Source organism: Carlito syrichta, unplaced genomic scaffold (genome assembly GCF_000164805.1).
Source record: "Carlito syrichta isolate Samal-C Ts95f unplaced genomic scaffold, Tarsius_syrichta-2.0.1 Scaffold311489, whole genome shotgun sequence".
Classification (NCBI taxonomy): Eukaryota; Metazoa; Chordata; class Mammalia; order Primates; family Tarsiidae; genus Carlito; species Carlito syrichta.
In genome coordinates, this window is record NW_007255585.1 from 183,291 (window position 1) to 200,719 (window position 17,429).

General features: G+C 35.7%; 1 protein-coding gene across 1 annotated transcript in view; it reads right to left on the reverse strand.

The window, feature by feature from the left end:
* The window catches only part of AKAP11 (A-kinase anchoring protein 11), a 35,210-nt gene extending 18,354 nt beyond the window's left edge, over positions 1–16,856 (reverse strand). Inside the window, exons 1-5 of the mRNA XM_021717907.1 lie at positions 16,738–16,856; positions 13,316–13,363; positions 11,877–12,011; positions 9,957–10,221; positions 4,906–9,388 (exon numbers count right to left, since the gene is read on the reverse strand). Of these exons, the coding sequence (XP_021573582.1) occupies positions 4,906–9,388; positions 9,957–10,221; positions 11,877–11,927 (4,799 nt within the window). The 5' untranslated portion in view covers positions 11,928–12,011; positions 13,316–13,363; positions 16,738–16,856. The remainder of the gene's footprint in view (positions 1–4,905; positions 9,389–9,956; positions 10,222–11,876; positions 12,012–13,315; positions 13,364–16,737) is intronic.
* Between the last annotated feature and the right edge of the window lie 573 nt (positions 16,857–17,429).

A 17,429-nucleotide genomic window follows, 5' to 3' on the forward strand; every position in this document is an offset into this window, starting at 1 on the left:
CCATTGCAGCCTCGACCTGTTGGGATCCGGCGATCCTTCCGCCTCAGCCTTCCAAGTAGCCGGAATTACAGGCGCGCGCTACCACACCCAGCTGATTTTTTTTTATTTATTGTAGAGATGAGGTCTCGCTGCCCAGGTGGGTCTCGAACTCGTGGGCTCAGGCAATCCACTCACCTCAGCCTCCCAAAGGCGTGGGATTACAGGTTGAGCCACCGAGCTCGGCTGAAAAAATCTTAATTATGTTATTAAAATCAATGAGCACAAGAGACAGCTACTAAAAATCTCACAGCCAAAAAAAAAAACCCTGCACCAGATGGCTTCTCAGCTGAATTCTACAAGATTTGTAAGGAAAAGCTCATACCAAACTTACTGAAAGTATTTCAAGCAATAGAGAAAAAAAGAATTTTCCCTAGATTGTTTTATGAAGCTAATATCATACTTATACCCCAAACTGGCATAAACCCAACAAGTATAGAAAATAATAGGCCAATTTCCCTGATGAACATATATGCAAAAATTCTCAACAAGATTCTAGCAAATCGGATCCAACAACACATTTCAAGGATCATCCACCATGACGATGTGGGCTTGATTCCCAGAATGTAGGGCTAGTTCAACATTTGCAATACCATAAATGTAATTCAGCATATCAACAGGTGTAAAACCAAGAACCACATGACTATCTCAAGAGATGCAGAAAAAGCATTCAACAAAATTCAGCAACCCTTCTTGATAAAAATCCTTGAACACCTAGACACAGAAGGAACATTTCTCAAAACAATAAGAGTCACCTATGACAAAACTACAGTCAACATTTTTCTTAATAGACAGAAGCTGAAAGCATTCCCTCTAAGAACTGGAACAAGACAAAAATGCCCACTCTTACTCCTCCTATTCATCACAGTACTAAGTAAAGTCCTAGTCAGAGATATCAGGCAAGAGAAGAGAATCAGGGATATTCAAGTAAGAAAGAGGAAGTTGAGCTATCCCTCTCTGCAGATTATATGATTTTATACCTAGAAAACCCTACAAAGTCTGTCAAAAATCTCCTTGCACTGATAAGTGACTTTATTAAAGTCTTGGGTTGCAAAATCAAAATGCAAAAGACAGTTACATTTCTATATACCAACAACAAGTAGGCTGAAAACCAAATAAAAAACACAATCCCGTTCACAAAAATAGCCACATAAAAAATAAAATACCTTGGAATCACTTAACCAGAGAAGTGAAAGACTTTTATAACAAGAACTAAAACACTGTTCAAAGAAATCCAAGGATACCAAAAAATGGAAAAACATCCCACACTCATGGACTGGAAGAATCAATATTTTTAAGATGTCCATCCTACTCAAGGCAATCTACAGATTCAATGCAATACTCATCAAATTACCAACATCATTTGTCACAGACCTAGAAACAACGATACAGAAATTCATATGGAAGCAAAAAAAGAGGACAAATAGCCAAAACAATCCTCAGCAAAAGGAACAAAGATGGAGGTATCACACGTCCAGATTTTAAACTATTACAAGACTACAGTAACCACAACGGCATGGTATTGGCACAGAAATAGGCACACAGACCAGTGGAATAGGACAGAGATTCCAGAAATAAAAACACAGTTTCTCAACCAATTCATCTTTGACAAAGCCATCAATAACAATTATTGGGGAAAGGAAACCATATTTAGCAAATGGTGCTGGGAAAACTGGCTACCCATATGCAGAAGAATGAAACTGTACCCTATACAAGAATCAACTCAAAAGGACCTAAATGTAAAACCTCAAACTATAAGAATCCTAGAAGAAAACGTAGAGCCATCCCTTCTGGACACTGGAACAAGCAATAAATTCATGACCAAGTCCCCAAAAGCAAGTGCAACAGACAGACAGACAGGTGGGAGCTTATCAAACTGAAAACTTTTTGTACAGCAAAGGAAATCATCAAGAGAGAAAAGAGACAACCCACAGAATGGGAAAAAAATATTTGCAAGCTATGCACCTAATAAAGGCCTAACACCCTGGATCTATAAGAAACTCAAACAAATTGAAAGAAAAAAACAACCCCATCAAAAAGTTGCCCATTGAAGCTGGACTGGATTTTTTTAAATGTGGTACATATACACAATGGAATATTATGCAGCCATAAAGAAAGACAAAACATATGAACTTTGCAGCAACTTGGATGGATGTGGAGTCGATCATATTCAGTGATCTATCACAGAAACAAACAACAGAGTACCACATGTTCTCACTCATAAGCAGACCTTGAACAATTATAATACTGTAAAAAAGGGATTGGAGGTAGTGGGAAACTGTCAGGTGAGGGGATGGGATTGGCAGTTGAGGGAAACTGCTAGGGAAGGGAGGAGCATATCTCATCAACAAGGGCACCTGCATAATCAACGTTTGTATACCTAACCCTGAATTGTACTCCACATCTTTATAGTAAAAAATATATACATAGTAAAAAAAAAAAAAAAGTGAGCAAAGAACATGAACATGCACTTCTCAAAGGATGACATACAAGCAGCCAACAGACACATGAAAAAATGCTCAGCCTCAATAATCATCAGAGAAATGCAAATCAAAACTACAATGAGATACCACCTAACTCCGGTAGGATGGCTAACATTATTGACTCATTCGCAATCACTGATGTGAATTTACATCATTCCAAATTCTGTTCCTGGTTGTCAATGACGTGAATTACACCTTTGCAAATTCTGTTTCTGAGTGCTGCAATGTTGTCATACATATGTGTAATTATATTTTGCTTGAAAATGAATAGTGAGGCAAGGAGAGAGAAAGTTGAGATAATTATCTGATATCGACTGTGCAATATTGCTATTGATTTACGTAGTTGGTAAAAATTGCAAGTTGGTCATTATTTTGTTGCGATTAGTGTTGCATACTTGTATTTTTATATTTCAGGGCCTTCATACTTCAATGTTAAAAATAATTTACCATAATTATGGAAAATGAAGAAATATATGCTGATGAGATTTCCAAGGTCAAAGGTGAGTCCAGTGCACTTATTAGTGACATGAGACAGATAGTGATGTAATGATGCAATGTAAACAAATTTATATATGTGATATATATTTGGTTTATAATCCAAATAAAAATACAAAGTACAGAATGCTAGTCAAATTAGTGTCAGAGGCAAATATTAGATATGTCTGCAACTTTCAGCTGTATTGTGAAAAAGTGACAATTTCGAAAAGACCATTTATTTCTCTTGTGCTTAAAGACAGAAGTTTGCGGCAACCAGCTTCAGATTTTTTAATTTTCACTCGCTTTCAGTATTAGGAAAGTGAAAAAAATGCTGATCACAAATGTATTAAGTCAAAAAAAAAACAGGGGCTGGCGTGATGGGAAGAAAATGAGACGGTGCTATGTAAACTAGTCCAACCTCCATGGAAAACGGTGTGGAGACTTCTCAAAGAACTAAAAATTGGGATTCCGTACAATCCAGCAATCCCTCTCCTGGGAATATTCCCAGAGGAACATAAATCGCTCTAAAAAACGACACCTGCACACGCATGTTTACTGTCACACGATTCACAATAGCAAAAACTTAACACCAACTGAAATGCCCATCAAAAGTGGACTGGATAAAGAAAATGTGGTAAATTTACATGATGGAATATTATGCATCCATAAAGAAAAACAAAATTATAAACTTCGCAGCAACCTGGATGGAATAAGAGTCTATAATAAGTGATTTATCACAGAAACCAAGATCTGAGTATCACATGTACTCACTCATAAGCAGACCCTGAACATTTATCATAATTATATAAGGGGATTGGCAGTAGTGGGACACTGCCAGGGAGGGGGGGAACACATAACATCAATAAGGGTACCCACATTTTACCTGTACAATGACCACGTACATATCTAACCCTTAATTGTACTTCCCATTTTAAACATTTTTTTAAAAGTGGGCAAAGGACATAAATAGAAACTTCTCAAAAGAAGACAAAAGAGCAACCCACAGATACATGAAAAAATGCTCAGCCTCACTAATCATCAAAGAAATGCAAATTATAACTATACTGAGATACCACCTATTAACCATGAAGAAGAACAAAATCACAGCCTTTGCAGCAACTTGGATGCAGTTGGAGACCATCATACTAAGTTAACTATCACAGAAACAAAGAACTGAATACCACATGTTCTCACTCAGAAGCAGGCCCTGATCACTAGTCCCACTAGCACAAGGGTGGGATCGGTAGATGCTGGGCACTGCTGGAAGTAAGAGGAGGGCACGTGACAACACAGTGGGTACCTGGTCCACTATGTGGGGAGTGAGGGCCAGCTAGAAGCCCAAACTTCACCTGCCTGCAGCCTATTTATGGAGCAAATGCTTACTTGTCCCGTATAACCTTAAAAAAAATTTTTTTTTTTTTAAGGATAGTGGATATGCTGGACAAAGGAATGCTTCACATCCCTGGATGGGCAGCATGAGAGTTTATCACAATACTCAGAATGACATGCAACTTAAAACTTACATATTATTTCTAGAATTTTCCATTTAATATTTTCAGACAATGGAAAGCACAACTGAAGACAGAAGGGGATATTACTGTATGACATTCTCCAGCTGTTTCTTTGATTCAACTTTGCTTCAACTTCATAGCTCTGTGAATTTGGACAAAGTGATTATCTTCTCCAACCCTCATCTTTCAGCTCTGTAAATGGGTAATATCTTCCACAAAAGGGATCCAGATATCAAGATACATAAAACTAGAATATGAAGCAATACACAAATGTAATAGAGAAAATTTTTGTTAATTTAGGGTTAAAAATAATCACACCTTTCTGAACAGGACCTAAACCATGTATGATTTTTAACATTTCCTTTAATCATAACAACCAAAGTAAATTTGAAACTTACCTGCTAACAACATGTTCAACATTTGTCACAGCTGATGTCATTATTTCGGTGGCAAGGCTTTCAGCAAAGCTAGCACCATCTTGTCCAATCCCACTGTCAGCTGCCAAGCTAGTATTGCTCAGCTCTCGCTCTGCTTTTTCAATAGCTTCAGCGACTATCTTCTCAGCAAGCAATGTCTTATTGTCAAGATTAACATGAATTTGAGGGACATCAAGATGAAAAATTCTAGATTTCTGATAGATGCTGCTAAACTTTGAATTAGAAGCTGGCTTAGTACTGGAAAAGTACTGAGAGGAATTTCCAGTGCAATCATGGAGTTCTTTAAAGTCACAATATCTGCAAGCTTGGCTTGTAAGAGGTGACAACTTTTCTGCATAAGTAATCCTGTCTGCTGATTTTCTGGTCTCAGACATTTGGAAAACTGTGGATCCTAAACTTAGCTCTAAAGTGTCATCTACTACTTTCTTAGCATACTCTTCTATAGCATGAATAACATTCTCTCTACAACCATATCCTCCACTTAAGCTGCCTGTACTGTGGTAAACTCCGTGATTTTGTGGGGAAGGTTGAAGAGACTTAGGAAATTCTGGTTCAACATGACACTGATTATCTTCATCAAATACAGATTTTTCAAACAAGCAAGAATCTGTTAAGGATTTCGGCAAGCCAACTAGAGACGCTGTCAGCTCTTTTTTGGCATCTCTTGTTATGCTGTGAGCAAGAGAGACTGACAAACTACACAGTTCAGAGCACTCCTTTCTATATGTATCTTGGGTCCGTTCATAAGTTTGATTTTTACAAAAGTTAACTCCATTTCTTTGTCCTTTTTTATCTACTTCTTGGCAGTGCTCTTTATTTGAGAACATTAACAGTTCCTTGTTTGTTTTCAACTGTGAGCTTTGCACAGGGGACATTATTGAGCTGCACTTCACTTTGGTTGTCTTAGCTGCTTCTTGTAATCCTGATTTAAGAGATCGGTAGGCAAGTCTATTGGCATACTGATCCATTATTAACTCACCATTACCACCTTCCTGTTTTAGTATTTGGATAATGTGACCTGCATATTCATCTGTTACACTTTCACAGCTAGGATACTTATATGTCAGACCTGATGTGCAAGAACTTGGTGGTAGTGAAAGAACAAATGGATCCACTTCTCTTGGGTGTGCTACAGCCTCTATATCCAACTTCTCTTCTGATCTATAATCTCGGTCACCATCAGCATAGCAACTGTTCTTCTTTTGCTTGAAATGCATACAATTTCTAACTTTTGCTATTTTCTCAGCTTCTATAATGACTTCTGCAGCCATATCATCTGCAAAATTGCATAATGTTTGTAAATTTTCATCTGAGTGACTTATAAAAGTAGGAGATACACTTCTTTGACTTTGCACATTTAAGCAAGGGCTTTTAACTTTGAGTTCTTTAATTATTTTACTATCTAAATGGGAAGCTGCCATTTCAGTTGCAAGAGAAATGATCTGTGCAGCTAATGCTTCTGCAAACTTAACTTTCTTCCCTGAGTGCTCTGACTTCTGATCCACCTCTAGATGCTCTTCACCTTCACTACTTTCAACTTCTTCTGAAAGAGATCGCATGAGTTTCAGCATGAACTCTTCTTTTTCTATAGTATTTTGTTCATGTTCAGACAAACTACCAACAGATGAGTTGTGAGGTGTAGAAGGTGGCGTGGCAGGTGAAAATTCTTTGGCTAATTCCCCCTTGAGCTTTTTGGTTAACTTCTTGATATCCCATTCAGAACTAGCCTGGGATGGTACTAAAGGAGTTGATGGAGGAGTATCAGGTATTACATTTCTGTCTCTGATTTTCTGTTTATCTTCCACATGCAAAACATCTACACAGGTAAGCACTGTTGAGGAGAAAGTATGTGAATGTGGAAAGGAGCTTTCCTGTCCAAAGGACAAGTGTTCGAGTGATGTATTATTCAAATTATGCTTTTTCACTGATTTATCCTTAGCAAGTTCGTTCAAATCAGATTTCTGACCTGCCATAGTTAAACAAGATGGTAGTGTCTCTAAAGAAGATCCATGAGTCATAATAGAATCTTTACATTCTTGAACACAATCCTTTCTGACTGAAGGTGAACAGTGAGTTAAGTGATCTTGAGAGTCAAGAAATTTGGGAAACTTTTCAAGTGTCAACTGTGATTCTTCTCCAAGAATAGGCAAGCCTTCCCCGTATACAGCATTTTTGCTTAAATTTGGCATCACTGATTTGCTTTTATCGATGGAATGTTTAATAATAGACTTAGATAACTGGTCAGCAAACATGTCCTTACTGCTGGCTTCACTCCGTCGTGGTGTTGCTTGATCACAATGGGAAAAAGGAGAGGTTTTTCCCTTCACTGATTTGATTACATCATTTGTGTGTTTATCAACTGTTTTTGTAACTTTGAACGATGCCACTGACTCTAAAGTTTCATTTACTATCGTGTGCACCATTGCTGTAGAAAAGTTGTTAATAATCACAGAATCACTTGTTAATTTTGAAGAACTTTGCATTTCAGTATCATCATTAGTTGGTTTTAAATCATTCTGGTTACCTGGATTGTGTTCTGAAGGTAAACAAATATTTCTGAGACAAGCTACTTCCTCTCCTCTATTCTTTGTGATAATATGCGCTTGGGTAGACCTCCCATGTGAATTACTATCATCAGATGATAGATGAGACTTTGCCTGATAAACAGTAGATGAAATATGATATGGCAGAAGGGCACTTCCTGCCAAGGGCACTGGTATAGAAGTAACAATTCCAGAAGTACAAAATAAGGCCTGCTGAACTGTATATTCCTTTTTATAGTCCTGCGTTGGTTTTGTCACCATGATTGCTTGAGAGTGAAAAGAAGGGGAAAATGTGAAGGTTTGTGTTGATGGTACTACACTCTCTGCACTCACATACTTAATGTTATCTGTAGAGACACTAACTGCTGCCTTTGTTGTGAAGGTCACATCAATTTGTGATAGCTCAATGAATGCTTCCTGTATTACAGATTCAGACAAATCTTTTGCATATGACTTCACTACTTTGTCTTCAAAGTCAAATGACCCACACTGTGGAGATGCAGGCGTTGGAGGATATGAGAACTGACACACTTCCATGATGCCTTCAAAAACAAGCTCTTCAGCAAGATCTGCAGCAAACCTAGCAACTGTGTTTGTAAATATCTGTTTCTTTACATACTGTAAATCTTTTAAGGCATTTGATAAAGCTTCACTCACCAAAAAATTAGCTAGGCCACTAATGGCACGTTCTTTCAGTGAAAATGCTTGCTGTCTTCTCAGTTCATTAAATGCCATCTGAAAAACAGATGATGTCAACTTGATGGCTAAGTGGCACAATGCATTGGTACACGAAGAGACTCCTTTCTGTAAGTCTTTAAATGCACTGCCAAAACTTTTTTCCACAAGATCTGTTGCAAATTTCTGAATGCTATCTTTAATTATTAATGATTTATTTTTAGACTTACTTATTTGATCAAGATTTCTAAGCCTAAGAGTTACAGTTTTGTTCTCTCCACTTTTAATACTATTAATGTTTGATAAGTCATTAGTTTGTTGGGCATGAAGAACCGAGTCTAGTACTTCACATGAAATGCTATTTGCATAATCTTCATAGGTGTAATAAATAGCATTGTGATTTTCATGAATTCTATCTGCATCAATATCTGTTTGGCAAAAACATTCAGCTGGAGTACAGCCACTAAGAGGACTAAAAGCAGAGGATCGAATAGGGCTAAACAAACCACTGTCATCCCCTGATGCCTTCACTGGGCGAGGAGAATCTGGAGCATCACACAGGCTCCCATATGGAGATTCTGGTTTACGAGGAGTTGGCTTTTTAACATTAGCTGGGAGAGCTGGACAATCAAATTTGAATTTTTGAGGATTCATACAAGATTTTCCATGTTTTTGCCCTTTCCTTTGCGATGGTTTCCCTTTGACAGAATCTTTTATAAACAGACATGAAGTCTCTAAAGTTTGTTCTAGTTCATCAAACTGATCAAAACTATCAAAAAATTCACTTACTTCTGAGTCTGAATCCTCTATATCATCTTTCATCACAGGAATTTTAGGCAGCTCAAGTTTTGCTTTTAAACTTTTTTGATAACCTTCTTCATCCAAGAAAATAACAGGACTTGGACTTGAGCATTCTGATTCAGAAGAATAGGCAGGAGAAGAAGAAAAAAACGTTTTCTGTATATCACTACCTTTATCTGAAGCATTAGATGACCTGTAGAAACTCCTTTGGATCCAAGGCTCTGAAATTGATGTTGTGACTGAAGCTTTCACAGAAGGCAGTCCTTTATGTTCCAAAGCATTTATTAAGGAAGTTGAGGGTTTAGTAAATGACTGCTGCTGTTCAGAACTAACCAGCATTCTTAAATCATGGGTTTCCAAATGGTGACCAGTAATAGTTTGAGAAGCAGCATCACACTGGTTCTTTAATGCAGTAATGTTTATTCCTATAGGAAAAGAATACAATTATTAAATTTCTCTTGAACAGAATGTTTAAAAATTAATTTAAACCATGGGATAAACTGATTTTAAAATAAAATGTTAATTTGTAACACAAGTGTCTTCTAAACTATGTTATTTAACAGAAAGACTTACCCCCAAGTAACACTTGAAAGCAAATTTACCCTTAACTAAAATAATTTAATTTTACCCTATATTTGGAGATACCTGGTCTATGAAATGTTTCACATGCTATCATGCATGTTAGAAACATTATTATGATTCTGCCAGCTACCTTTCCCAAAATTTGAACCTAGGGATGTTCCAGACCCTTAAAATAATGACATAAACAGTACTTCAACAGTGCTTCCTAAGTAAGAACAAATGGCAAAACTGAAAATCAGATAACAATGAACTTTAAAAAATCACAAAGGGAATCAGAAGAAAGGCTGAAATGTTTAAATTGGATCAAATTTCAACAAAAATTTCAACTGAACAAGTCTGCCTTAAAACTTTCAAAACTGAACTTTAAATCTTAATTCCCTATTTCAAGAAAAAGTCTAGTAAGAAACAAACCATCACTATATAGCTTTGAAGTCTCTTCTTCCTCTAAGTGCTCAAAGGCAGTGACAAAGTCATCCTCTATGGAAGACACGGACTGGTTAGTATCATCATCATCTTCATTAGCGGCCTCAAGTTGATGCTTCTGATGCAAGAATGTGTCCAGGGTGTATCTTATACCAGTAGCATATTTACTTAGGAGATTAAAGATAAAATCAACTCTGAGTCTTGGTAACGTAGGCGACACTCTCATGACACAAAGCATTCCAGAATGATGACTCTTGGGAAAGATTAAAAAAAAATTTTTTAACTTCAAATACAAAACATATTATCTGGAAGTTAAGCCTAAAACTAATACAATCTCAAAGGAAATAAAAGAAGAAGAAATGCAGGCATCTTACAAAGCTCCCTGATTTTTTAATGTTTAATTCTTTCTTCATTTCTATAATTCTCATTTCCCAGTCTCTTTTTCTCCCAACTTCTCTTACCAAAATTTCAAATTCTACCTAGACTATTCTCCTGAAATGTTATAAAACCTTACACTCTATCCATTCCTTTGAGCAATTATGTGTTCCTGTATTACTGTGTGGTCTCGTGATGTTCCTTATTTAATCATTCACCTATCTCACCGAGAACTATATTGTAAACTGCATGAGGGCAGGAACAAAGTTCTATTTCATTTTATTTTAATCCCTTTTCCTATCATGCTGGTAGATACTATCTTTACTCCTACCACAATAAATGTCCCTTCCTTTTATTTAAATTTCCCAGTATTACAACTTACAATAATGTTTACAGCTTTAAGAATCCAAGTCACCAGATTTTTCCCCACATACTATCTTAAAAAAAAAAAATACTGATGAAAGATTTTGTTTAAAAAACTAGAAATCAAATATAACAGCTAACTCTCTTTTATTCAGGTAAATAATGCACAGTAAATAGGAATAAAGAATCTAATTAAGAAGATAAGCAGTTCTACTTTTATCAGTGGACCTTATAAAAAATACAGCAGGTTTTATACCTGAAATAAGTAATTCAAACTTTAAACTTACTGGTTCAACTGCATAGCGTTTGTCCTCTTAAAATGCAAAAAATTTTACTTTGAAACATTATCAACATAATTATAAAGAACTAAAAGCTGAATATTATAAAACTAAACCACCTGTCTGAAATGGTAACATTTTTGTAAAGAACACATCATCAGACGTCCACTTTGCAAGGAATTTTTTTAAATCAGAAAATGAGTGGAAGTACATTCTCTTTTTTTGTTGTTTTTGGGTTTTTTTGAGTTTGAGTATCATTCTGTCGCCCAGGCTGGAGTGGAGTGGCATGCTCACAGCCATTGCAGCCTCGACCTGCTAAAATCAGGCAACCCTTCCTCCTCAGCCTTCCAAGTAGCTGGAACTACAGGCATGCACCACCACGCCCAGCTAATTTTTTGGTTTATTGTAGAGACGAGGTCTCACCAAGTTGCCCAGGCTGGTCTCAAACCCCTGGGTTTAGGCAATCCTCTTGCCTCTGCCTTCTAAAGTGCTGGGATTACAGGTGTGAGCTACCGCGTCCAGCTTGGAAGCACATTATCTAAAACATATAGTATACTATCTATATAAATTTATAGCTGGCCATAAAGGGGAAATGTCCCTAAGGCAGAAATTGTTCAAAAAATAATACATTCTCAGAAAAAAATTAATATGCAATTGCATGCCATGTATGGAAGTTCATGAGAAAAATGTACTTTATAAGCTATGGCCAAAATTATTGTAAACTTTAGGGATGTCAAGACATATGAGTTGGATTTCTTATGAATCATATTTCCTTGAGATAGCATTTAAAAAACAAAAAAACTCCATCCAAGCACTTAAAAATTTAATACTCTTTATCAAATATAGTAAAATTTGCCCGGAAAACTCATTAGAAATGAATTACAAAAGTTACCTGATTTAGAGGACCACTGCTTACATCTGATGATTTATTTACATCCTTCATACAAATAATTTCATTTTCATTTAAACTGCAGAAGTGGAGTGAATTTAGAAGATCTGGAAGTTCCAAAGAAACTGCAGCTAAATCCTAATTTAAAATAATAACAATAACAACACTGGAGAATAATGCTTTTGTTAAGGTTTCTATAATGTTGGCCCTATCAAGTCCCTACCATATGGAGATCCTGACTTATGAGGAGTTGGCTTTCTAACATTAGCTGGGAGAGCTACTTACAATGTCTACTTGCTAATAAATCTTCTGGCTCATAATAATTAATATATGTCATTTATTATCCACAGATAACTTTTTAAAATTCAAAATAAAATTACTAAAATTAATTAATGCCTATACTGTAGTTTTTAAAACATATCGATTAGCAAGCTATACAAAAAATGTTACAAGATATCTCACACATCCATGACAATTTGGCATTCAATAGTTTTTAGCGATTATCAAACTATAGTGCTTCTGTGTAACTCTGAAGTTATTCACACAGGATTTGGGGCTATAGAATGTACTTCTTAAGATCGTAAGTTTTAGCTTTATAAAATACTGTCTTTTCTTTCTTCTCCAAAGTATTAGATTAAGATTTTAATGAAAATTTTATGAAGATTAAAGAAAAAGAAAGTACTTTGTTTCTTCCTGTTTGCCCTTTTAACTTACATATGTTACCCAGTTAAAGAATTATTAAAGTGTCTGACCTCTTTTAAGATACATGGTTTTATTAGTAATTCTTAAAGAAGAAGAGTACTAGAGTACTCCTCTATTAGGAGACGCTTTACTGCCACAAAAGGAAACATGCAACAACAAAACTTTTAAAAAGCAGCATGGGAGGAAAAGAGAAGTATAACTACCATATCCACAGGTGCTTTAACCACTGTTTATGTAACTGTTGAAGCTTTCCTTTGTTGATCCTAACCTCAAACATCAGTCTTTCTGTAAAAAAACTACCTAAGTCAGACTCAAATTTTTACACTGGCTAATTGTTACTTTTTACAAATCTTATCTTTTAAATTCAACCTCAACTAAAAATAAAATAATTTTTACAGTTGAAGTCAAATTATGAAAACCATTAAAATAAAGAAACAAGCCTTACATTCTATATGCATAGAAGGGAGAAAAAGCCTGCAGTTTGCAACCTTCTCAGACAAGTGACTTGTGGCCAAACCTAAAGCTGCTTTCCCTAAGAATAATACTCAGTAAAAATGCTAAAAGTGAAAATGTTCAAAGCTCACTTACAAGTTGACTTCAAAATGTCACCTTTTAACTTTAAAAAGATACCAGAAGAATTTAGGATAAATTTTGAGAATTAAGGCAAATTTTTCATGGTCTCAAAATTTGTTCAAAATAATCTCTCACAGTCCTTTCCCAGTTCAATAACTTGACCATACCTGTATATGAGCTGCATCTGTCTCTTCATTAAAACCCAGAAATGTGACCTGAGTAAAAACGGAATAAAGTTCTATTAACTTGAGTTTTTAAATCTTATCTGAGACTGGTGACAGAGCTGAGAAACAGGAAAAAACAGACAAAGCATTAAAATACTGACTACTTTAGATAGGATGATTTTTTCAAAGATGATCCAAAAACTCCAGAATGCAGTTCTTGAACCTTATCCACACTTCCCTCACTAGCAAGTTCAATCATCTCTACCCCCAAAACATATTTCAATACATTCACTTCTCTCCAATCCCCCTGCCACCTTCTCATCTGTACCGCTACAATTCTCTCCCACCTGGTCCCATTACCATGCCACTTACCTGGCTATTTTGTGCTTTCCAGAGCAAAATCCTAACTTGGGTTAGCTAACACCTTCAACTTTCCCTTGTTTTCAATCACACACACAGGCCCCTTTTCCTAGCCTGGAACCACTCTGCACATTCTTGTAGAAGAGCTTGACAGTTGCCGGGCGCAGTAGCTCACGCCTGTAATCCCAGCACTTTGGGAGGGAGAGGAGAGAGGACTGCTTGAGCCCAGGGGTTCAAGACTAGCCTAGGCAACTGTATGAGACCTTGTCTCTACAATAAATCAAAAAATCAGCCAGGCATGGTAGCACATGCTCGTATTTCCAGCTACTTAGAAGACTGAGGTGGAAGGATCGCCTGAGCCCAGTGGGTCAAGGCTGTGGTGGCTGTGAGCATGCCACCGTACTCTATCCTGGGTGACAGAGTGAGACTCCTACTCAAGAAAAAAAAGAAAGAAAAGAGCTTGACAGTTGTGCCTTTCCATCTGGATCACTCTTCATTGGATAGTCACATGCCTGGTTCTTCCTCATTCTTTAATTTTTGACTCAAGTATCACCTCCTCAGAGAAATCTTCCCTTAGTACACGCCCAAACGACATCTTCATTGACTCTCTGTATACCATAATGCCTTTCCTTCAACACACTTATACAGAGATTACGCTGCAGAGCATATATAAACTCAATTTCTAAATATCTAATTCATGAGAAAATGTCACAATTATTAAGTAAAGGACAAGGTACATAAAAATGATTTACAGTATGCAATTTCAATCTGATTTTTAAAAACATATGCGTGGAAAATAATACTGGAAGGCAAGACACCAAACCATAAGCAGTGATAAGCAGTAATAAATTCTTCTGGATGACAGTTGCTTTGTTTTGTTTTGCTTTGCTTTGTTTCTCTCTTTTTCACCTTTATTTTTCCCCCAAATCATAAGATAACAGTCACTTTCTTCTACTTTCAGTATTTTTTATTTTTCTACTAAGAATATGTACTACTTTTATAATCTGAAAGAGCATTATTTTTAAAATGTATATTCTCTCTGTATTTGGATTATAGTAAGAAATTTGTTTTTACATTTGAAGATAGAAGAGTAAACTGTAACCAAGTACTATGGATAAAAATATACAATACTTAAATGACAGCAATATTGATGATCAGTTCTCAAGAACCAGGGGGAAATAGCATAAAGTTTAAAGCAACACTGAATACATGTTCCCTTTCTGAATATTCAGAAGTAAGTCAGAACCTTAAATTACTCTAGGATCTTTATTCTGATTAGTTACAGTTATTAATTCACAGAAGCGTTATAGCTATATTCCAGACATTTAGGTAAACTGTTAACCTCTAAGAGTTTATCTTCTCCTCTATAAAACTTAAGGCAATAAAATGTCCCTCCCACAGTTGTGAGATTAATTGGATAATGCAGAGAAAAGTGCCAGGCACATCACAGGCACTCAATAACAAATAGATATGCAAATAACAAACTTCCTTCCTTTCTTAGAAAAGAAACTTAAAAGATTTGTACACCCTAAAGTAGAACGAAAATTGTTTCTATTCTTTCAAGTTTCTTTTAGAGAGAAAAAAAGTTGGTAGAGTACTGAAGATGCCAGGAGGAGTCTATATTTCCAATTGGTCGAGGAAGATCTCTAAGGAATGTGGGTTTGGAAAGGCACTGCAGAAGTAGCTGGAGTGATATGAGCTGAGAAACTGCTGGAAGGCAGAAAAACATAGACTTGCCACATTTGGCCAACAACTGTATAGATTAGGAGTGGCTCAGCATTATCAAAATAAAATGAAAAGGGATTAGCAAAGAAGAAAATAGTCAAGAGACATAGAAATTAAGCTGACACAAAAAGAAGAGGCTCAGGTGGCAGAACACTACAAGCCTAAAAGATATGCTCATCTTCCTATGAAATGATATCAAATAGACATTTCTCAAGGAATATGAAAGAAAATCATTTCATTCCCCAAAATAAGAATACATGTGGTCCCCAAATTATAATTACTCAACTTATAATTTTTCAACTTTATAATGGATTTACCAGGGTATTAAATAATTTCTGATATTTTTGAATTATGATGAGTTTATCAGAACATAACCCCATCATAATTTGAGAAGCATCCATAACTAAGATTTTTCTTAGAACTCTTATTTCAAATAAATTGTTTTAGCATACTCATCAACTTTGAGTTACAATGATCTAATACCACATCTCTTATTTGGCAACATAAATGTGACAATTAACTATGGATATTATACAGGAAAAAAACTTCCTTTTTATAGTAACAAATCCAAACAAAAATTGGCAACACTAGCTGTAGCAGAAAAATAGGCAGGCAAGTTGTATATATTGTCCTCAAGTAATAAAGTATCTTCATTTCAAAGATAAATGTAATAATGATATAAAGATAAAAGTAATAATATATCACTACTACTTATTTTTTTTAAGATGTAGAAGACAATTCAGGGTTAGGTATACAAATAGTCATTGTATAGATAAAGTTTGGGCCTCACTTTGGTCCCCACTACACATGGAGATCAGGTACCCTCACTGATGAAGTGTGCCTCTCCTCCCCTGGCAGTTTCTCACTACTACCAATCCCTTTCTTGTAGTATTATGAAAATATGTTCAGGGTCTACTTATGAGCGAGAACATGTTTGCTTGTGGTATCACTACTTTTTTATTTTGAATCAAACCACTGAATTTAAACAGTCAAGAAAATAACTCAAAAAGCAAGTATAAAAAATGTGCATGTACTTTATGTTTTAGAATAGAAAAATTTAGTATTAAAGTATCAATTACTGAATATGACAGGAATCATCTAATATAGTACTAATATAGTACTGTATGTCCAATAAGTGCACGGATATACAGTACATAAAATGTGCTCATTATATTATATTGGCAATTACGTTACCCAGTATTTAAAACAGATACTTCTAATACATGTAATAATATGTCGAGATTTTAGGCATTTTAACAATAGGTTACGCAGTCCTACAAAGATGCATAAAAATACACTGTACGTTATTTGGAAAGGGTTTAGAAAATAATATGTCAAACCTCAGTTAAATTGGCATGTTCATCCTGCTTTAAACAGTCCTCTGCTGTTATACTGCATAGTTCCTTCTCACTCTGTAATAAAGACTTTACAGACTGGAACACATCTTCACTGAAGCTCTGGAGAAAAAAAAGACATTCTTAATTTATCTAGTTCTAAGACAATGAAAGAGATCCTGAAGATATTTTAGTCTTAGATGGAGAGTCACTCATTCACCAATTAATATTCATTTGGCATCTTTTGATATCAAATGCAGAACTCAATTTAGCTATGAATAATAAAAGCTCCATTCAGTTGAAGAGGCTTAAGTAGAGGTCCATGTGCCCAAAATACATATATACCCCAAAGCCTAGGCATTCAACTCACTGGAAGACCACATAAGACCTCACACCTGGTTTACTTACTCAGATCTTAAACTAAAACTTAACACACTGCATATTTAATTCCCAAGTCTTTGGCAGAATAGAAGCAACAATTTATAAGTGAGATAATGTGGAAGCTATAGTAAGGCACACTAACAACAGTGATTACTTCCTTAACAAAGATGAAGACAAAAAGAAACCTGTAATCCAGAGGATTCCAGATTTCGTGAGCTGAGGGGTTATCACAAGTTCAAAGGAACAGAGGGAGGAAAAAGTCACATGAAGGAAATAATGAGTATTATAGCAGACAACATAAAACACTAATCTTCTTC